Source organism: Carassius auratus, chromosome 34, assembly GCF_003368295.1.
Source record: "Carassius auratus strain Wakin chromosome 34, ASM336829v1, whole genome shotgun sequence".
NCBI classification, from domain to species: Eukaryota; Metazoa; Chordata; class Actinopteri; order Cypriniformes; family Cyprinidae; genus Carassius; species Carassius auratus.
Genome location: NC_039276.1, coordinates 16837244 through 16859560, shown reverse-complemented (window position 1 = coordinate 16859560; position 22317 = coordinate 16837244). Strand labels below are relative to the sequence as shown.

Sequence of the window (22317 nt, the reverse complement as noted above, 5' to 3'; positions counted from 1 at the left end):
GTTGGATGGGAGCATAGTATGCTTTTTGGGTTTTAAACTAATTTCTTAATATGAAAATTGAATCATGTGACAGTTAGAGATTAAAGGGAGGGGGGGGGGGGGGGGGGTGAAATGCTTGTTTTCACTCAATATCCTCTTAATCTTGAGTACCTATAGAGTAGTACTGCATCCTTCATAACTCCAAAAAGTGTTAGTTTTATTATATTTATAAGAGAAAGATAGTCTGTACCGATTTTTCCCGGAAAAACACGAGCGCCTGGAGGCGTGACGTGTGGGCGGAGCTAAAGAATCACAAGCGCGAGTAGGCTTTTGCGTTGAGAGCGTTTGGAAGCTGTGACATTACCGTGAGGGAAAAACCATCATCCAAAACAAACCATGGCTAACAGTCAGATTCAGCCATATATTTATGATCCGAAATCAGATCCCGAGGCTGAAATTTAACAAGAGTAGCAGCAGCAACGACTACAGCAGGACGTCTCTATGTGGTATGTACTGAAACTGTATATATTTGCTTAGCGGTTTTGGAAAATGACTAAGTTCCACTTCATGTCGTCTTTTTTTTTTTTTTTTTTTTTTAAGCTGTACATGTGGAAAGTGCAGTTTGATGACAACATCGCATGTTGTTTACTTGATGTGCTTACGCGCTGATAGCTAAGTTAACAACACAGATATTTGAAGCAGTTTTACTCACCGCCTGCGGTTCCAACACACGATTGTGATTCTTTGTCGTTGGGATTGCATCATCCTTAAGAAATAAACGATACGCAAATCCGGCGTCAAATTGGGCCTTGTTTGTAAAACAATCATCTTCGAAATGCAGGGAACAAACAAAAACACTTGCACAACTCCGTCAATGCTCTGTAAAAATAAACTCCGTCCACTGGTCCCTTAATTTGTTTTTTTTTTTTTTTTGTAATATGGCAGGGTTGTCTTGCCCTCGCAACAAAAAACACACTTCTTTTGTGACATTTCGCGACGCTCTCGCTCTGATCAGTGAATGTCTCTGCTCTGCTCCGCTCTGCTCTATGGGAGTGCGCGCTCTTCTGGCAGAAGTGTCCTTAGGACCCATATAAGGAAAATCCGCTCCATCTAACGTCACACAGACCCATACTCGAAAAAAACTTTCCGAAACTTGTAACAAACCGGAACGTACAACTTAATTTTTGAAACTTTGTCCATGTTTAGCATGGGAATCCAACTCTTTAACAGTGTGTAAAAAACTCAGTATGCATGAAATAGCATTTCACCCCCCCCCCCCCCCCCCTTAAACTGTACAGAAATTGATACAGGCTAATACACACTACTCAAAGTCACGCAATGCTGATGTTGTTAACATTAATAATTTGAGAATAAAATGTAATAATAATTTGCAGGATTTAATGTGATAAGAGCTAATCGATTGTTAGATTAAATCACCATTGGTAGCGTGATTTGTTGTAATGCTCAGTTGGTCAGAACAAAGCATGGTAGACTTGTTACTTGTTCAGATTACAATATATGGTGAAAATTCTTATTTAGATCATATATTCCAAGATGTAGAATCGGTGATTTCTAAGTACAGTGAATATCCACACCGGTGCAGTGACTGACAGCTAAACATTAACCTCAAAACAGATCCATCTGCGCTGGATCATAACCCACGCATGGAATATAATTACGCGAGGAACTGCAATTCCAGGTTTTCAAACATAGATGGCAACAGAGGGGCAAAAATTACAGATTGCAGCTTTAATCATTTGTTCGTTTTTTCAGTAGCCAATCTAAAGATGAAACTATTCATCATTTGTAATATCATCCAACATCCAATATCATTAGTATACAAAGTTCTGTCATGAAACTCTTGATGGCGCAGGCTGATGGTCCTTAACGTAACTGATTACATTCTTAGCATTAAATGACTTGTCACAAGCTGACTGTTTCATGTTGCATATGGAGCCAATGAGCTTGCTGCTTTATATTTTAAATGGCTGATTAGCATTTGATTGAGCATTACAGCATGCTTTTATGGAGCCAAAAGAGTGTCAATAATGATAAATGCACACACTACATTCACATATGCACTCATAGGATTCATACATGCACACACATGATTCATAAATACACACACAGCATACACAAATGCGCACAAAATTCACAAATGCACACACAAAATTTAAAAAGCACAGAAGATTCACAAATGCATACAAAATTCAGAAATGCACACAAAATTCAGAAATACAAACACAATTCAGAAATGAAAACAACATTTACAAATGCACTCAAGATTCACAAATGCACAGGACAAGATTCAGAAATGTATTTCTGATGCACAAACACATACATCTTGATTTACAAAACGCAGCCGGACACCCACTTTGCGCAACAGGAGACTCACTTTCCGCAGCCGGAGAGTCACTTTCATCTTGCAGCGAATGATTCACTTTCCTCATCGAACGATTCACTTTCCTCACGAGTCACGCAGCGAACGACTCACTTTCCTCAGCGAACGATTCACTTTCCTCACGAGTCACGCAGCGAACGACTCACTTTCCTCAGCGAACGACTCACTTTCCTCATCGAACGATTCACTTTCCTCACGAGTCACGCAGCGAACGACTCACTTTCCTCAGCGAACGATTCACTTTCCTCACGCAGCGAAGTTGAGCGAACGATTCACTTTCCTCACAAAGCAATCAACTCACTTTCCTAAGCGAACGACTCACTTTCCTCACACAGCTGGAGACCTACTTTGCGCAGCTGGAGAGTCACTTTCCTCTCACAGCAGACCACTGACTCTCTCTTCATGTAGGGACCGAATATTGTAATTAATGTGACTTCTATATTGCATCCAAAAGAATATTTAGATATATTTAAATATTCAAAAATATTTAAATAATCAATTTTTTTTTTTTACTTTCATTAAAATATTTCAATAAAATGAAATAATTGCCTATTGCAAATTTATGAATCCATGGTTAACTTTTTTCTGCAGTCACTGGGCTATATGTATTGAGACATTTTTTAATTTATATTTAAAAAAAAAAAAAAAAAAAAAAAACTTAATTGTAATCTAAAGATCTGTATTTTCCTACAATTGCATAAATAAGTAGGCTATAATATGCTGCACCACAGGCATATGCGCTGTGTAAACGGTTCATGTGATTGGCTTATAAGTAAACAATCCCCCACTTGGAGTGCGTTCTTGTGATTGGCTAAAACAAGGGAGATATCTGATTGGTTGCTGATAATTCCATGTTTAAAAAAAAAGCATTTGTGTGTCGAGTCAAGTCAGAGGAGTCTCAAAATTCACACACAAATGCAGTGAAGTTCACAGACCGCAAGCAGTTTGTAAATCAAGATATGTGTGTGTGTTCAACAGAAATACATTTCTGAATCTTGTCCTGTGCATTTGTGAATCTTGAGTGCATTTGTAAATGTTGTTTGCATTTCTGAATTGTGTGTGTATTTCTGAATTTTGTGTGCATTTCTGAATTTTGTATGCATTTGTGAATCTTCTGTGCTTTTTAAATTTTGTGTGAGCATTTGTTAATTTTGTGCGCATTTGTGTATCCTGTGTGTGTATTTATGAATCATGTGTGTGCATGTAAGAATCCTGTGTGTGCATATGTGAATGTAGTGTGTGCATTTATCTTTATTGAGACTCTTTTGGCTCCATAGTACTGTGTTCATCAGCCTTAAATTTCTAAACTTGCAAACATATACTGTAAGTCGTAAAACTATGCACAGGTATTCCAGAGAGGAGTAATTATTAAGCATATTGTGTAACAGTCATTTAAAAAGAATATATATATGTCATTTTTAAGTAATTAAAAACATAATTAAGTCATAAGTGGCATCATTTACATGAATACTCTCCAAGACAGGCATTTTAACATAACTTGTTGTTTATATAAGTGTATAGAAATAACAAGCAAAACAAAAACTTAATTCAGCATTCGCACACTGGCTAAGAGGCCCATTCTGTGCACGCGCTTTGGGTGTGTGAGCACGAACCCCTCTGCTTCCAAGTACTGATAAGACTTTAAAACACCTGCAAATACTGACCGTCACTTTTATGCATCAGGTCAGTGGCAGCTCCATCAGTCCCTGGAGTCGGTCGGGCTCTGAAATATTTTTAGAGTCTCAAAGGCTCAAGTTCAAGTCAAGTCATGAGGAAACCATTATAACGTTCACTTATCTTGGATCTACCATGACAAACTGTGTGTGGTGGAATAAGCACCTATCTGTCTGCACCAAAGCAAGAGTGTATGAAGCAAGTGTTCTCAGTATCCTGTTGTATGGCGATGAATGCTGGACTACCTACTGGTATCAAGAGAGTCAGCTAGGGGTCTTAAATACACAATATTATTCTTGGTAAGACCTGGAGGGATAAAACATCAAATGAATATCTGTTTAAAGTAATTAAAAATTAACCAGTTCCCTCCTGCCTAAAATTCATTAACTCGGATGGGCTGGTGATGTTACCAGATTGGCCCCCTCCCGCATTCCCCATGCCTTTCTGTACAGTGTACCTAAAGAGGGGTGTCTGTACAGCTGGACTGCCCAAATTGAGGTGATGTACTGAAAAGAGATCTGATAGATTTCAGCATACCAAACAACTCCTGGACCCAGGTAGCGAAAAAAAAATACATGCTGAATGGAGGGTTGATCTAACAGAGGAAAGGCTCAAGACCATGTTAATAACCTCCAGCAGCTAAAAGAACCTTGCCTGAAATCCGACTTACAAACATGATCTGTGCTATCCAATAAAATGTCTGTGGCTTATTGTCACCTGCATTGTCACTTGCAACTGAAGCACGACATTGATTAAACTTCTCATGTAAATATTATTCACATCAATGATTTTCAAGACAGAATGTTTAGTGTTTTAGATGAATTATTTTATTAATATAAACTCTAGTACCAGGAGTCCATGATACGTCTCATGCTCATGAATCTCATGCCACCCATATTGCTGAAGCTCCTGTACTCTCCAGGCCTGAAATACCACTGCCTGCCTCTGTAGTGGGGCTGCTCATACATGAGCCAGTGGCCGTCCATCACATGGCAGGACTGGCAGTGAGGCATACGGTAACGCTCCATGATACTGTCACAGTCATCCATCATTTCATACATCTGACCCATGAAGTTCTCCCTCTCGTAGATCCTCATTCTGTAGGATCCTCTGTGCTGTAATGGAAGAAAAGTCAGTTATGTATAAATCAGTGATGGAGGATCATGATTCCATGTATATATGAAGGTCTGTCTCTCACAGATCATCATTCTGAAAGGATCTAGTTGCTTTTCAAGCTGAAAGATTTCATCATTTGCTTTGATGGTTGAAATTAATTTAGGACTATTGTAAATAAATACATCAACAGGTTCATTGAGCTCACCATGGGGATCATACGGCAGGACCTGATGCAGTTGCTCATTCCAAACATAGACATGTAGTCAGCATATTCTCCCCTCCTAAAGAAATACTGATTTCCCATGTAGTTGGGTTGATCGTACATCATCCAGCATCCGCTGTGTACTCTGCAAGAGTGACAGCGGCTCATGTAGGAGGAGAAATCGGCACAGTCGCTCATACAGTCATAAGAGCGACCCTGGAAGTTCCTGTCCTCATAAAAGGTGACCTAAAAAGTCAAAATTAATATATTATAAGTGCTGTAACAAATCAAATAATTTTGAGCTGTTTGGAAATTGCTACTGGAACAAGGTTTACCTTCATGGTTGCGCTGGTTGATTCTCAGTAGGAGAAACAAAGGAGAAGCTGAAGCTGATTCTGCTTGTTGGCTGACTGCTCTCACCTGTGCTTTTATACCAGACTAAGAATAAAGACTACACAGCCTCTATTGTTATTCAATTACTGACTGTGCAAGTTGGTTTAGGGGCTTTTCTAGTTAAAGCTTTGTAAGTAGTATTTACATTGTTCAAACTATAGAATTTGTAAAGTGTATGTTGCTAAAATGAAAGACTATACTGTAAATGCTAAAATTCAAAATAATGAGTTTTCATTCTAAGTCGAAATTGTTTTGTTCAATATTTACAAATTCTGACTGTGTGTATTTGGTTTGATTTTGCATTTTAGAATATGAAATGCTAAAAATATTTATAATAATAATTTTCATAGATTGTTTACAGATTGTTTGTTGTTTCAGATTCAGACATCCTGGCTTTTTGGAATTGGATTGATTTTTTTTTTTTTTATTGCCATTCATTTCAAAATTATGCTTATAGTTGTATCCTTATGATTTCAGTCTCCATGTGAAATATTGGGAATGTAGAACACAATAAGGGAAGCACTCGTATCCTTGAGAGACCTGGGTGTATTATACAGTACATTGTATTTGTGTAGTCTAATTGTAGGGCCTACATAACTTGAAATCACTTACTTGATTTGGCAAGCTCTCATGTGAATTGTTGATTTAACACAGTGTCTGTGAATGAGAGAACTGTATATTCTTTTTTCTAGTTTTTTTTTTTTTTGCCCCAGCATGCAGTTCCCAGCATACAATCATTCTCAGAGACTATTGTGCCATTATTGCAGTAAAAAATTCTTCATTCACACAAATCTGTTATTGTGGTACAGTGGAAATGGGATGGTCTATTTATTGTTATATTATGCATCGTTTGTATTATGAGGGTATGGCCTGTAATCTTACTGCAGTACAAGATAACATGTTAATTACTGTACAATTTTAGGCCTTTGACGCATAGCATTTTAACAAACTGCTGGTGAAAGAACAGTTGTAATTTATATGTAGTTGTAATATATATATAGTTCGATTTTTTTTATTGCAGAAGTTCAAAGAAGAAGTACTAGAAAAAAAAAAAAAAAAAAAAAAAAATATATATATATATATATATATATATATATATATATATATATATATATATATATAATAACAATTTAAACACCAATGTCTATAAATCATGGAAATAGTGTGACATTTATAACAAAGACTGTATTATATAACTACTGTATTTATTAAATTATTTCTAGAGGCCTTCTGCAAATTTTCAAACTGTGAACAGACACAGGAACACTGGGAGGAGACGACAGAGATTGGGAGACTTGGAATAATCGTTCAGGTTAGAAGTTTAACATGAGCTATGAGTCCTTACCACAATGGAGACCAGACATTGTATTTGTGTTCTCTGTGCATTTTTGAACTGTGGTACTGGGGATTAGTTATGGTCAGGTGCAGGTGATCAGAACTCCTGTTTATGGGATTGCTAATTGATTAGTGAAAGAGTATGTTGTTTCTGTGACACTTTGTTTGTTATTGCACTATATTTTCTTGTATGTAATCATTTTTAATATATATTTATTTATTCAAATATCATTCATTTGTAATTATTTTAAAAGTACTTAAATTAAGAATTTTATACAATTCAACACACAAATTTGATATTCAAAGTCGATATAAAAAAATAGAATTGTAATTATTGTAAATCAATAATTAGTTTTAGAATTCGATTGTGATTCCCAGAATCAGCATCAAATACTTTCTTCCCTTCCAGGACAATAAATGTGTGGGAAAGTGTCAAAGTTCATGGATCCATGTATTCGTTTTGCATTTCTGTTTCTCATTACCTGTCTGATTGCTCATTTAGCGTTGCTCCGGCAACTGTGGGGCTGATGAGTTAATCAGCATGGCTGCACCTGACGCTTGTTCTGTCCTGTCCTTATCTGTCTTATATTTGGTACTGCATGTTGTTTGAGTTTAATTGTCCATGCCTGTCTTTCTCTCCAGTTCTCAGAGTCTTGTCTCAAGTGTACTTCACCGTTGCTTACCAGGGATTCTCTCTGAGTTGGATCGGGTCAGTGACTCGCAGTCTCCGTGTCACCTCCTCACCTGCTCACCAGCTCACCTGCTCACTAGCTCACCTGTTCATGCTCTACACATCTTGCTTGTTGATGTTGTGGCAATAAACTGTATTACGCTTGCAAGTGGATTTTGTGTATCATTGCATGACAGAACGATCTGACCAAAATGGATTTAGCAAGTGTTGCGGAACTGAGAGACATTCTCACCAGCAGCAATGGTCGTTTTGCACAGCAGGAGGAGCAAATCATGGCTACCGGTCGTGCGGTACAGGCACTTTTTATGCAGGTCTCAGATCTAACCACTCAGGTCAGACTGTTTCACCGATGGATTTCACCAACCGGCGTGTTGAGCCCTGTCTACCACCTCCGACTGTCTACTCCGGTGAGCCCTTGTTATGTTGTTCATTCTTGACTACATGTTCTCTTCACATTGCTCTCCAGCATTCGTCTTTTTCCAAATGGCCTTTGTCATCACTCTGCTGTCTGGATGAGCGGCTCTCTGGGGAACAACGGTGTGGGAACAAGGTCACCATTGTTGTTACCCTTCACAATTATTTTCAGAGAAGCTCAGGAGAATGTTTGATAGGGCTGCATCTGGCAGGGAGTTGGGTGAATGAATTGACTGAGTTATGTCAAGGAGATCGATCAGTTACAGATTACACCACTGCGTTTCGCACATTGGCAGCAGAATGTAAATGGAACTAGGAAGCGCAGTGGGACATGTTTAGGCATGGGTTGGCCGACCGGATAGTTAACGCAATTTACACACTGGAATTACCCACTTCACTTGATGGATTGATCGATCTGGCCATCCAAGTGGACACTAGATTTCATCAACATGAACAGTTCTATGGTATGGCAGAGAAAACAACCAATCATCATTTCAATCCTGAAGCCACGCAGGTGGGCAGACCTCACCTTTCTCGAGAGGAGAAGGAGAGGAGCAGAAACCATGGGCTGTGCCTATACTGTGGTGTCGCGTGTCACATCACAGTGCAGTGCCCAGTAAAAACCAGAGCCCATCAGTAAGAAGAAGGCTACTGATGGCCGGAGTCACCATTCAAAACTCCTCTTCCATGGTAACTGTGCTCCCGGTTCAACTACGGAGGGGCCGGGACACTTTCACTGGTAAAGCCCTGGTGGACTCTGGCACAGAGGGCAATTTTTTGGAATGTGGGACATCGATAGGTTGGGCATTCCTGCTGTCCCACTTAATCCAACCATCTCAGTCAGTGCCCCCTGTGATCAGTCGCTTCCACCCATCACCCATGCCACTGAGTCGATGGGTCTTATCACTTCGTGCAACCACACTGAGACTATTTCTTTTTATTAATTTTGACCTGAAGGGAGTGTTCAGTAAGTCCTGGGCCACTTCTCTTCCTCTGCATTGTCCTTATGATTTTGCAATAGATTTATTGTCAGGTACGTCTCCGCATAAAGGTAGATTATACTCACTTTCCTTACCGGAAAGAGAGGCCATGGAGAAATATATTTCTGATTCTCTGGCAGGCAGGATCATCAGTCCTTTTTTTTCCTGCAGGTGTGGGATTTTTCTTTATGAAAAAGAAAGATGGTCCCCTGCATATTGTATCGACTATCAGAGGTTGAATAATATCATGGTAAAGAATACCTATCCTTTGCCATTGATGTCTTCAGCCTTCGATAGTCTGCAGGGTGCTTCCTTTTTACAAAGTTGGATCTTTGCAGTGCCTATCATTTGGTTCACATAAGGGAGGGGGATGAATGGAAGACCTCTTTTAAAACCTCCAGGGGGTATTTTGAGTATCTTGTTATGGCGTTTGGGCTCTCTAATGCTCCAGTGGTCTTCCAGGCACTAGTCAACAACGTGCTGAGAGACATGGTCAATGAGTTCTTATGTCTTTTTTGAGGACTACCGGACATTCAAAATGCATCCTATTGTCCTTCAAAATGTGCGTCCCTGTCATTGTATTGTGATGGGATAAGGGCCGTTCGCATATCTATTCTCAGTATGGCAGCCGCAGTGGATGGATAGACTAATAAAAAGTGAACTAGCGATCTGAAACAATGGCCTCAGCAGCCAAAGTGGTAGGGGTAAGGTAAACAGATGTCCTGTTTTTCCCAGGAGTCACAATTCGTTGTCGATAAATTTAAAGTTAGTGAAAGCGGCATAGGTGAAATCACGCTGAAAGAAGTGCAATTCCTTGTTCTCATATACAGCGTGCGATCAGTTCTCAGCACTCAAATACACACACAGCAGTCCAAATGTGTATCGTGTAGAGTACCTCATGTAAATACAGTAGGTTATGGATTAATTGTAGGTGAACAGGTGGGTGAAAACTGAACATGTCTTAAAAGGACAGCATTCCGAATTAAATACCTATCTGTCATTAATGTTAACCAACAAAAGATGTTAAATAATTGTATACATGTTAAGTAAAACCTACATTATCTGATGAAAAAAGTTTAATTTGTATCTCTATTGTATTTGTCTAATTGTACTTCTTTAAATATATATAATAATTTTATAAGTTGCTCCTTTTTCACTTGTGTTAAAGGGAAAGTTGATGAATGACTAAAATGTGACTGAGACTATTAATCATTTTTGTCTCAAAACTAAGACTAAATAAAAAATGCCTGCCAAAATTAACACTGTTCAGCACGTCAGGGTAGTGCTTCAGAGGCTACTAGAGAATGGGCTTTTTGTCAACGTGGAGAAATGCATTTTTCATGCACAATCTGTTTCTTTTCTAGGGTACATTGTGTCATCCAAGGGAGAACCTGGAGTATTTGGAGTTGGCCAATTCGTTTTATTTGCATTTACAGTACAGCCAGCTAGCCGCCCCTTTGACTGCCTTGACTTCCACTAAGATGACTTTCAGGTGGTCTAGCATGGCAGAAGCCACGTTCTGCAAACTAAAGAGTTGCTTTGTTTCAGCTCCCATTCTGGTGGCCCCTGATCCCTCCTGTCTTTCTTTGAGACCCTGGTCCCACATTTTGCTAGATTTTGTTTCGGGACTCCCACCGTCGCAGAGTAACATGTAGTTATGACTGTGGTGGACCAGTTCTTGAAGGCAACTCATTTTGTTTCTCTGCCCAAATGACCCTCAGCCAAAACATGTTATATTGCACACTGTAAACACAATCAAAGCTTAAAAGAAAACAAAAAACAAAAAAAAACACGAAAAACGGGACCTTTGTTCCTCGGTCAAAGATGAAGTCTAGAGGGGATCGCGCATTTGCGGTCGCCTCCCCTAAATTATGGAACAGTTTACCTATTATATATGAGGGACCTTCCTACACTCAGTCAGTTTAAAAGCCATCAGAAAACATATTTTTTTATGATAGCGTTCAATCAAGATAAGTGTGAAGGGTGCTAGTGTCATTTATTTCATTTTTATAATATGTTTTTTTGACTGTTTTATGATGTTTATACTACCTATTTAGATTTATGGATATGCATTTTCTTTTCTTTTTCTTTCTTTTTTTCTCTGTTCATTGTTTTATTGCTTGTACAGCACCATGGTCAACTTTGTTGCTTTATTCAGTGCTTTATAAATAAATTTGAATTTGTCAGTTATAATCATCAAAATTAAAAGAAATTAACATTTGAAATATATCATTCTGTGTGTAATGAATGAATATAACATAACAAATTTCATTTTTTGAATGGAATTAGTGAAACAAATCAACTTTTTGATGATATTCTAATTATATGACCAGCACCTGTAGATGACTCAGGTTTATTCTTTGTAAGACCTTGATGTACATCAAACGTATATCTGTTTAAAGTGACAAAAAGTGAACCAGTTTCCTCCTGCCTAAAATTAATTAATCTTGGATTGGCTGGTCATTTTACCATATTGGCTCCCTCCCACATTCCCCATACAATTCTGTACAGTGTGCCTAAGGAATGGTGTCTGTACTGCTGGATGGCCCAAACTGAGGTATAAAGATGTACTGAAACGAGATCTGATTGATTTCAGCATACCAACCAACTCCTGGACCCAGGCAATGAAAAAACATGCTGAATGGAGGGTTGATCTAACAGAGGAAAGCCTCAAAACCATGTTAATAACCTCCAGCAGCTAAAAGAATGTTGCATGAAATCCAGCTTACAAACATGATCTATGCTAACCAATAAATGTCTGTGGCTTATTGTCACCTGTCACTGTCACTTGCAACAGAAGCACGCCATTGAATTAACTACTCATGTAAATATTATTCACATCAATGATTTTAAAGACAGAATGTTTAATGTTTTAGATGAATTATTTTATTAATATAAACCCTAGTACCAGGAGTCCATGATGCGTCTCATGCTCATGAATCTCATGCCACCCATATTGCTGAAGCTCCTGTACTCTCCAGGCCTGAAGTACCACTGCCTGCCTCTGTAGTGGGGCTGCTCATACATGAGCCAGTGGCCGTCCATTACATGGCAGGACTGGCAGTGAGGCATGCGATAACGGTCCATGATACTGTCACAGTCATCCATCATTTCATACATCTGACCCATGAAGTTCTCCCTCTCATAGATCCTCATTCTGTAGGATCCTCTGTGCTGTAATGGAAGAAAAGTCAGTTATGTATAAATCAGTCATGAAGAATCATAATCTCATGTAACCATATATCTTCAGCAACTATTTAGGTCTGTCTCTCACAGATCATCATTCTGAAAAGATCCATGTTGCTTTTCATCATTTCATTTGATGGTTGAAATAAATCTAGGACTATTGTAAATAAATAAATACTTCAACAGGTTCATGGAGCTCACCATGGGGATCATACGGCAGGACCTGATGCAGTTGCTCATTCCAAACATAGACATGTAGTCAGCATATTCTCCCCTCCTAAAGAAATACTGATTTCCCATGTAATTGGGTTGGTCGTACATCATCCAGCATCCACTGTGCACTCTGCAAGAGTGACAGCGGCTCATGTAGGAGGAGAAATCGGCACAGTCGCTCATACAGTCATAAGAGCGACCTTGGAAGTTCCTGTCCTCATAAAAGGTGACCTAAAAATTCAATATGTTAAAATTAATATGTTATAAATGTTTCAACAAATCAAATAATTTTGGAGTTGAGCTGTGTGGAAATTGCTACTGGAACAAGGTTTACCTTCATGGTTGTGCTGGCTGATTCTCAGTAGTTCCACAAAGGAGAAGCTGAAGCTGATTCTGCTTGCTGGCTGACTGCTCTCACCTGTGCTTTTATACTAGACCAAGACTAAAGACTACACAGACTCTATTGTTATTCAGTTCCTGACTGTGCAAGTTATTTTAGAGGCAATTCTAGTTAAAGCTTTGTATGTACTGTTTAAACAGTTCAAACTATAGAATTTCTAAAGTATATGTTGCTAAAATGGAAGACTATACTGTAAATGCTCAAATACAAAATAATGAGCTTTCATTCTAAGGAATTGTTTTGTTTAAGATTTACAAATTCTGACTGTGTGTATTTGGTTTGATTTTGCTTTTTAGAATATGAAATGCTAAAATAAAATAAAAAAATTAGTTACAAAAAAAATTTCATAGATTTTTTTTTTTTATAGATTGTCTGTTGCTTCAGATTCAGACATTTTGATTATTTGGATTGATTTGTTTTTATTGGCACATATTTCAAAGTTTCCTTATGATTTCACTCTCTATGTGAAACATTGGTAATGTATAACTCAATAAGGGGAAGCAATCTTGTGTGGCCTGGCTGTATTATACAGTACACTGAATTTGTGCAGTCTAATTGTAAGGCCTGATGGCATGATAACTCGTCTGTTGCATATTATATGGAACTGGAAATCACTTACTTGATCTGGCAAGCTCTCATGTGAATGGTTGACTTAAAACAGTGTCTATGAGTGAGAGAACTGTATATTATTATCTCTTTTTTTTCTTTTTTGTCCCAGAATGTTCTCTACAATCATTCTATGAGACTACTGTGCCATTGTTAAATAATTTTTTAACTATTCATCATTTTTAAATGTTTATAAATGTTAACTAATCATTAATACCTTTATGAATGAGCCTGTAATTTTACTGCAGTACAAAAAAAAAACAAACATAATAATTGTTAATTATTTTGCAATTCTTAATCCATTGACACATAGGATTTGAAAATGTTCACACTCTGCTGGGGACCCAGAGAGAACAGTTGTAATGTATAACAATAACCTGGTGAAATTAGCAGGAGTGCAATTACTGTGATGGACAAGGCTAGTGGAATTCTAGTGCCTACGGTGAAGTGCCTAAGGGGAAGTGAGCCCACTAGTGGACACCCAGGAGACCTAGACAGCGTGACAGTCTGCCACAGCGTGGTGTCGTTAACCCCGGCATGAAGCACAACTGCTCTGGAGCTCTCATCTGCCCTCAGGATCGCAGGTATCTGTGCAGAACAATGAGAACATGAGCATCAGTGAAACAGTGAGTGTGGACTTTACCTTCAGCTAGCGTAGCACGGACGTGTCGGACAATGAGTCTCCGACAATCACAGCGCCGCGTTCTGTCTTGTGGAGGGGAGCGAAGCAGTTCCGGGTGGAGATCTCGAAGACCGGAGGGGAAGAAGTCGTTGCCCAGGGCCTTTGCTGTGGTGTCTGTGGTGTCCCGGTGCCGGAGTGAAGGACATCTGGGAAGATTGCGTCCTGGGTGCCCCGGGCCTGTGCAGAGAAACACATGGAGTAGAAGTGGTAGGACTGCTAGCAGCATGCTGTATACTTAACCTGGACTTGTGAGCTTCAGCCTGGGAAGTTTCCAGCTCGCATCTCCGCTCTCTCAGCTGGGCATGCCTCACCTCCAATCTGCTTCTCCACGGCCTCCAGTTCGAGCTGCACTGAATGCAGCTCAAACATGTCCTCACCTGCACTCAAAGGTAGACATACATCCACCATTAAAGCAAGCAACAGTGAGTAAAGCAAAATGGTAATGTGTGTGAATAGAGTATTAGCAATGAAAGTGGGATTTGCAGCAATCATGCTGGCGATGTTAACAGGCTATAAGGTAAATAGCGGACTCGGGAAATCAAAATACAAAACACAAAACTAGTGATAACAAGGCTGATTGTTTTTGTTGTAGAACATGATAGAGGATATATTCACACATTATAGAAACAAAAATTATGGTGTATAAAACAGATTTTTATGATAAAAATAGTCGATAAAAAAAATTATGTGACGGAGCTCAAAATCAATAAACACGGCAGATGGTTTACCGATGTATTCATTTAGTATTTATCATTTAGTATCTTTATGGATATTGCACTTTTATGTAATGTAACAAGATTTGTGTAAAGGGAGGCTGGTTAAGTTAAGCGTAATGCTTGCTAAAGATATAAAATATTGAAATTTTGGTGCAACAACAAAAACCTTACCTGAACCTTATTTTAAATAAAAAAAAAACAACCACAGACAGACCCGGTAAAAATGGACCAGAGTGTGACCTGTCCCAATTATGATTATTTCAAAACCAACTGGACCTGAATGTAAGAAGTAGTGTTGCCTGTACAGCTTCCAATCCCATGAAACTCATGTATGGTTTGGTCATTTACACCAAACCTTACACTTATAAGCATACATTGACAGAGAACAGAGAAGAAGGTGGATAAGAATGTTCATGATGTTGTAGTATAACGACTGACTGGTAATCCCCACTCTGGTTTATTTAATTATTGAATTATTCATCGGAAATTGAATTTGCATACACTATGTATGTCACATGTTTGTTCCTGTTTTCCTTATTTGGTCCTTTCTGTTCCTGTTCTCGTTATGTGAATTTGGTTCCTGCTGTGTATAATTAATTAGTTGATTTGTTCCCGATGTGTTCCATTGTGTCATATGTCTAAATAGTGTTCCCTGTTTTGAGGTCTCGGTCTGCTATTAAATGACTTAAATGTCTTTTAGTTTCTGTGTATGCCTATTGATGATTAAATGCTATATCTTGAAGAATTCTCCTGCGTCTTCTCACTCCTTTCCGAGTGTAATGTGACAGAACAGCAGACCCAAAAAGTAAACGGCATCCCTTTTCCCTGCGTTTATTTTATTTAATTATTTAGTTACTTATTATTTAAGTATTTAGTTTTGTTTTTTTCCAGCTCGTTCTGTCATGCTTTAATTGAAGAATGAGCAGTGTTCATATCATTGGGTCAAGCATGCCCTGACCCCATCAACTTCATGAGGGCATTCATGCAGCTTGCCTTTACCAAACCCCATTTAAGACCAGGGAGGGTTCCTGATCCAGCCCCAGAGCTCGCTCCATTGTCTGCTCCAGCCCCAGAGTGCCCATCAAGATACCTAGTTTTCCCCAATAAAATTTGAGGGGGGCCATATGCTCGTGGAGGACATTTCACTATGGAGGATCCGCCATGTCCTCCCGAGTCCCCTGATCCCCCATGGCCTCCCAAGTCTCCAGATCTGCCATGGCAACCCGAACTGCCTGCTCCGCCATGGCTTCCTGATCTGCCCTGGAGGCTCTCCTTGTCTCTACCATGTCTCAGTCCTGCACCAGCACCCCCTCCCCGATGGTATTGGGATGGTGAAAAAAGGCCTCCTGTAGCAAATCGCTGTTTTTGTTTTTTGACAAAAATATGCATAAGTAAAATGTTATAATCACTTTAATCTACCTTGCGCTCACTGTTTAAATGGAAACAGCTCCGGGCGAATGATTGTTGTGCATGCGCCACTCGGATGTGATGAACGTAGAAGCACAGGGGAGAGATCAAAACAAAGCAATGGTCACTAATTAGAAGTACAAAATGAGGATTTGTAAAGAATGCCAGAGGATTTCGATATAAGCAAACGAGAAACTGGAAGAGCTTGAAAGATCAAAGACAATTTTATATAACACCAACTGGATTTGTCTGAAAGAAGAAAGTCTTATACACATGGGATGCATTGAGGGTGAGTAATTTATGGCCTAATTTTCATTTTTGGGTGAACTAACCCTTTGAATTTCTAAACTTGCAAACATATAAGTCGTAAAACATCGGCCAGAAAATAATTTACCCACATACATGAGCTTCTGGCACACATGTGATACAGACAGCTCAGAAAGGAGTGCTCACCTTTAATGGGGCTAAATCTTTTTCACTTGTTACATTTAGTTCAGTTATAGTGAAGAGTTTTTGAAAAATTATGATTAATGATAGCACCAATCTGTTATTGTGGTACAGTTGAAATGGAATGGTCTATTTATTATTATGGTACGTATTTTTTTTACTATGCGAGGATAGCCTGTAATCATACTGCAGCACAAAAGAACATAATAACTGTTAATTATTTTACAATTCTTAACCCTTTGACACAGGATTTGAAAATTTAAATCTATATTTGCATTGTTCACACATTTCTGGTGACCCAGGGAGAAAAGTTGTAATTTATGTGTATAGTACCAGCAGGCATATAGGCATACAGTATATATAGGAATATTTATCTCAAAAATAGTTAACATATAGTATACAGTTAAACTGCACATTTTAGAGTGGCCGTTTATTGTGGCCAGCCTAAGATACACATGTATAGAAATCATGCTGTCTAATCAGCATCTTGATATGCCACACCTGTGAGGTGGATGAATTATCTTGGCAAAGGAGAAGTGCTCACTAACACAGATCTAGACAGATTTGTGAACAATGTTTTAACACTGTATGTATTAAATATAAATTACTTTTATTAGTTAGTAAAGTTAGTTATTCAGTCAAGAGCAATGAGTGATTTTCTCTTTTTTTATTTGTTATTTGATTAACATTAATGACACATAAAATATATATATTGACTGGTGTTTGTCCCAATTTTTCAGGTTCACTTAAGTCAAAACTGGCCGCATTTACATGAATACTCTCCAAGACTGGCATTTTAACATAACTTGTTGTTTTATTTAAGTGTGTAGCAATAACATGCAAAACAAGAACTTAATTCAGCATTCGCATGCTGACTGAGAAAAGCACTCTGTGAGTGCACTTTTGATGTGTGTACATACATCAATCAGCTTTCTAGTACTGACAAGACTTAAAAATACCTACGAATACTGAATGTCAATTTTGTGACAATGTTTTGGGTCAGTGGCAGTTCCATCAACTGTCCCTAGAGCCGGTCAGACTTTGAAATAGTCCCAAAGGCTCGAGCCCAAGTCAAGTCCGAGTCAAAATGCATCCAAATCCGTGACAAGTCCAAGTCCATTAGAAGTTGTACTGGAGTCTGAATACCCCAAATCTAATTGTTACACATATTTAGCTGCACCAATCTTTTTATCCTCCTTTCTCCTCCATGAGGAAACCATTAGGACCAAGATAACACATTGTTTTCAGTTAAAAAATGTAGTTCTTGATGATGTGGAAAAGTTCACTTATCTTGGATCTACCGTGACACCCGATCCTACCATAGATGATAAGATTTCAATGAGGTTGGAAAAAAATTGCCTCTACTTTTGAGAGTTTTATAAATCGAGTGTGGCAGAATAAGCATCTATCTGTCTGCACCAAAGGAAGAGTGTATGAAGCAAGTGTTCTCAGCATCCTGTTATATGGCGATGAATGCTGGACTACATACTGGTATCAAGAGAGTCGGCTAAGTGTCTTTCACACTAGATGCCTCAGGTTTATACTTGGTAAGACCTGGAGGGATAAAATGTCAAATGAATATCTGATTAAAGTGACAAAAAGTGAACCACTTTCCTTCAGCCTAAAATTTATTCAACTTGGATGGGCTGGTCATGTTAACAGATTGGCCCCATGTTGGACCAATATAAAGATGTATAAAGATGTACTGAAAAGAGATCTGATCATAAAAGATCATGATCTGATCTGATTTCAGCATACCAACCAACTACTGGACCCAGTCAATGAAAAAAAAAATGTGCTGAATGGAGGATTGATCTAAACAGAGGAAAGGCTCAAGACCATGTTACAGACTTCCCAACCTGCAAAATGTCATTTCATGGAGGTATCCCGAAGACCCGTAAAAGCCCGCCCACACTGACAATTGATTGGTTGATTTGCAGAAACAGGCCAATCAGGATGCTCTCTGTCTGACATGCGCTTGGCACACACGCACATTAGCACACACACGCAAGGTCTCTCGCTCCTTCTCCCTCTCTGCCGTGCGCGCTACACGGCTTGAAACACAGTATCTGTTTCGCATGCGCGCTTTTGCTCGCTCGGTCTAGATTCCGGGAGATTTTAACTCATTTGTGGGTCTCAGGGAGCCGCTTTCAATATGCGGGAGACTCCTGGAACTTCCGGGAGACTTGGGATGTCTGATGTTAATAAGCAGCTAAAAGAACATTGCCTATAATCCAACTTACAATCATGATCTATGCTATCCAATAAATGTCTGTGGCTTATTGTCACCTGCATTGTCACTTGCAACTGAAGCACGCCATTGATTTAAATATTCATGTAAATATTATCTACATCAATGATTTTCAAGACAGAATGTTAAGTGTTTTAGGATAATTATTTTATTAATATAAACTCTAGTACCAGGAGTCCATGATACGCCTCATGCTCATGAATCTCATGCCACCCATATTGCTGAAGCTCCTGTACTCTCCAGGCCTGAAGTACCACTGCCTGCCTCTGTAGTGGGGCTGCTCATACATGAGCCAGTGGCCGTCCATCACATGGCAGGACTGGCAGTGAGGCATACGGTAACGGTCCATGATACTGTCACAGTCATCCATCATTTCATACATCTGCCCCATGAAGTTCTCCCTCTCGTAAATCCTCATTCTGTAGGATCCCCTGTGCTGTAGGAAGAAAATTCAGCTATGTATGAATCAGTCATAAAGTATCATCACATGTAACCATATATCTTCAGCAACTATCTTGGTCTGTCTCTCACAGATCATCATTCTGAAAGAATCTATGTTGCTTTCAGCATTTTATTTGATGGTTGAAATAAATTTAGGACTATTGTAATTAAATAAATACAACAGGTTCATGGAGCTCACCATGGGGATCATACGGCAGGACCTAATGCAGTTGCTCATTCCAAACATAGACATGTAATCAGCATATTCTCCCCTTCTAAAGAAATACTGATTTCCCATGTAGTTGGGTTGATCGTACATCATCCAGCATCCACTGTGCACTCTGCAAGAGTGACAGCGGCTCATGTAGGAGGAGAAATCGGCACAGTCGCTCATACAGTCATAAGAGCGACCCTGGAAGTTCCTGTCCTCATAAAAGGTGACCTAAAAATTCAAAATTAATATTTTAAGTAATTTAAAAAATCTAATAGTTTTGGAGTCAAGCTGTGTGGAAATTGCTACTGGAACAAGGTTTACCTTCATGATTGCGCTGGCTGATTCTCAGTAGTTCCACAAAGGAGAAGCTGAGGCTGATTCTGCTTGCTGGCTGACTGCTCTCACCTGTGCTTTTATACTAGACCAAGAGTAAAGAGTACACAGCCTCTATTGTTATTTAATTCCTGACTATGCAAGTTGGTTTAGAGGCCATTCTAGTTAAAGCTTTGTATGTAGTGTTTATATTGTTCAAACTATACAATTTCTAAAGTGTTTGTTGATAAAATTAAAGACTATAAATTCTAAAAAACATAATAATGAGCTTTAATTCTAAGAGATCGTTTTGTTCAAGATTTACAGATTCTGACTGTGGATTTGGTTTGATTTTGTTCTCTACAATCATTCTCAGAGACTACTGTGCTATTGTTTAATAATTCTTCATTCACACCAATCTGTTATTGTGGTAGGGGAGAGCAGGGGCGAAAGTACCATTTTTTCATTTTAAAAGATAACGTTGTAGACAGAGATATATTTCTGCTGTGGTCAGTAACTCAGAAGTGTGGTCTATCAATACCAGGTGGTATTTTGTAGAAATGTAGAAAGACTTCAGTATAATTTCACTTTGAACATAAGTTGCAAATTGTTACTTTCGACCCCATCGGTTGGGACGAAAGTAACACAGGTGGGTTAAAAGTAACACAACAATATAAGCTAGATTTTTTGCTGTTACTCTTATTTTTCTTAAGTATACCTGACTGTGACCTTGTTAATATGTAACTGCAAACATATTTTGTCCTTTATCTTTACAAAAAAAAATATTAAATTACATCTTCATATTTTCATTTTAAATTTAAGTCTCATCAGATGTCTCAAAACCTGACTGTATTTTTTTTTATTATCAATTTCAATGTATTTTTATATTAAAAAAAATTCTACAGAATGTACAATATAAAAATCTAATCACATTAGCATAATAAAAAAACCTCTAAACATAATGTAACAGTAGGCCTATTTATGTTTCCATACAGTTGTTTTAATGCATAAATTGAAAATGTGCATTAAAACATCAAGAAACACTGCAAATTCATAGGTGGAGGTGTAAAAGCTAAGATATGGCTAAAACCTAAATATAAATGTGGCGTAGCAGCTGCCCAGAGAGAGATGTTCCTCTATGTCCAAAACACCCTTTCAAAAACATCTGGATAAAACCAGACCTCTGTCTGTCTTTCTGACCCTCACTCAGACATATTATTTTTGTATAATATGACATAAACATTTGAAAGAAATTATGCAAGACACATAAATTCACAGTATAGCATGCACTGGAACAAAATAAATACTTTTTGTCACTGTAGCGGGACAAAAGTTTCGTCCCTACAGGAACTCCTGACATTTAAACTCGATTTAATTTTATACTAAAAAAATCTGAAAATGCAAACTTTAGGATGTGTTAAAGCACTAAATAACCTGTAGATTGATCATTACTGTGACACATGAAACAAGAGAAACAACACGACTAATTGAAAAAAATTACCCCTTCAATAATTTACTTTTTGTACTCGAAAATAGTTTTACGGACCTAACTTTGGGAAACGATGAGGAAATCACGTGATATTTCTCAGCTCCGTCAAGGATTGCATGCTGAATATCTGTCATAGCTGGGAATGAAAATGCAGAAAGAGGCTCAGAGAAAATCGCTTTGTTACTTTCGTCCCACGTTACTTTCGACCCCGCTCTCCCCTACAGTGGAAATGGGATGGTCTGTTTATTATTATGCTATGTATTCTTTGTATTATGAGAGTATAGCCTGTAATCATACTGCTGTACAAAATAACATCACAATCGTTATTATTTTACAATTCTTAACCCTTTGACACATAGGATTTGAACACTGCTGGTGAAAGACCAGTTGTAATTTATATGTATAGTACCACCAACAGGCTATATTTAGATTTTATGTTGCAGAAGTTCAAAGAAGTATTGGGGGGGGGGGGGACGTACTTAAACACTAATGTCTATAAATCATGGAAATAGTGTGACATTTATTACAAAGACTGTTTTATATAACTACTGTGTATATTCCACTCATTCTAGAGACCTTCTGCAAATTTTCAAATACTTAAGCACTCTCAGATACAGATTTAATGTTTTTTTTTTTTTGCTCTACTAATGTGTTTCTTCATTTGTTATTACTCTTTATTTGCTTGTATGTTTAGAAGCTATTTGGTAGCAGTAGTTATTAATTCTTAATATAAAGTAGTTTTGATTTAAAATTAATTTTTAATTATTA

General features: G+C 38.3%; 3 protein-coding genes across 3 annotated transcripts; all 3 read right to left on the bottom strand.

Moving 5' to 3' along the window:
• Positions 1-4858: 4858 nt before the first annotated feature.
• Positions 4859-5792, bottom strand: LOC113053364 (gamma-crystallin M2-like). Its single transcript, XM_026218313.1, has 3 exons — positions 5708-5792; positions 5376-5618; positions 4859-5169 (listed from the first exon to the last, which is right to left on the bottom strand). Exons 1-3 carry the CDS (start codon positions 5711-5713, stop codon positions 4897-4899), a joined length of 522 nt encoding a protein of 173 aa, XP_026074098.1. The 5' UTR covers positions 5714-5792; the 3' UTR covers positions 4859-4896.
• Positions 5793-12061: 6269 nt separating this feature from the next.
• On the bottom strand, positions 12062-12998 carry LOC113053370 (gamma-crystallin M2). Its single transcript, XM_026218319.1, has 3 exons — positions 12919-12998; positions 12573-12815; positions 12062-12359 (listed from the first exon to the last, which is right to left on the bottom strand). Exons 1-3 carry the CDS (start codon positions 12922-12924, stop codon positions 12087-12089), a joined length of 522 nt encoding a protein of 173 aa, XP_026074104.1. The 5' UTR covers positions 12925-12998; the 3' UTR covers positions 12062-12086.
• Positions 12999-19218: 6220 nt separating this feature from the next.
• On the bottom strand, positions 19219-20145 carry LOC113053365 (gamma-crystallin M2). The gene is made up of 3 exons (XM_026218314.1): positions 20070-20145; positions 19734-19976; positions 19219-19529 (listed from the first exon to the last, which is right to left on the bottom strand). Exons 1-3 carry the CDS (start codon positions 20073-20075, stop codon positions 19257-19259), a joined length of 522 nt encoding a protein of 173 aa, XP_026074099.1. The 5' UTR covers positions 20076-20145; the 3' UTR covers positions 19219-19256.
• Between the last annotated feature and the right edge of the window lie 2172 nt (positions 20146-22317).

Excerpts from the sequence above, each read along its gene's own strand:
- LOC113053365 (XM_026218314.1), bottom strand. Across the intron at positions 19,530-19,733 it reads CCTGCCGTATGATCCCCATG|CACAGGGGATCCTACAGAAT; the intron begins GTGAGCTCCATG and ends TTCTTCCTACAG.
- LOC113053364 (XM_026218313.1), bottom strand. Across the intron at positions 5,170-5,375 it reads CCTGCCGTATGATCCCCATG|CACAGAGGATCCTACAGAAT; the intron begins GTGAGCTCAATG and ends CTTCCATTACAG.
- LOC113053370 (XM_026218319.1), bottom strand. Across the intron at positions 12,360-12,572 it reads CCTGCCGTATGATCCCCATG|CACAGAGGATCCTACAGAAT; the intron begins GTGAGCTCCATG and ends CTTCCATTACAG.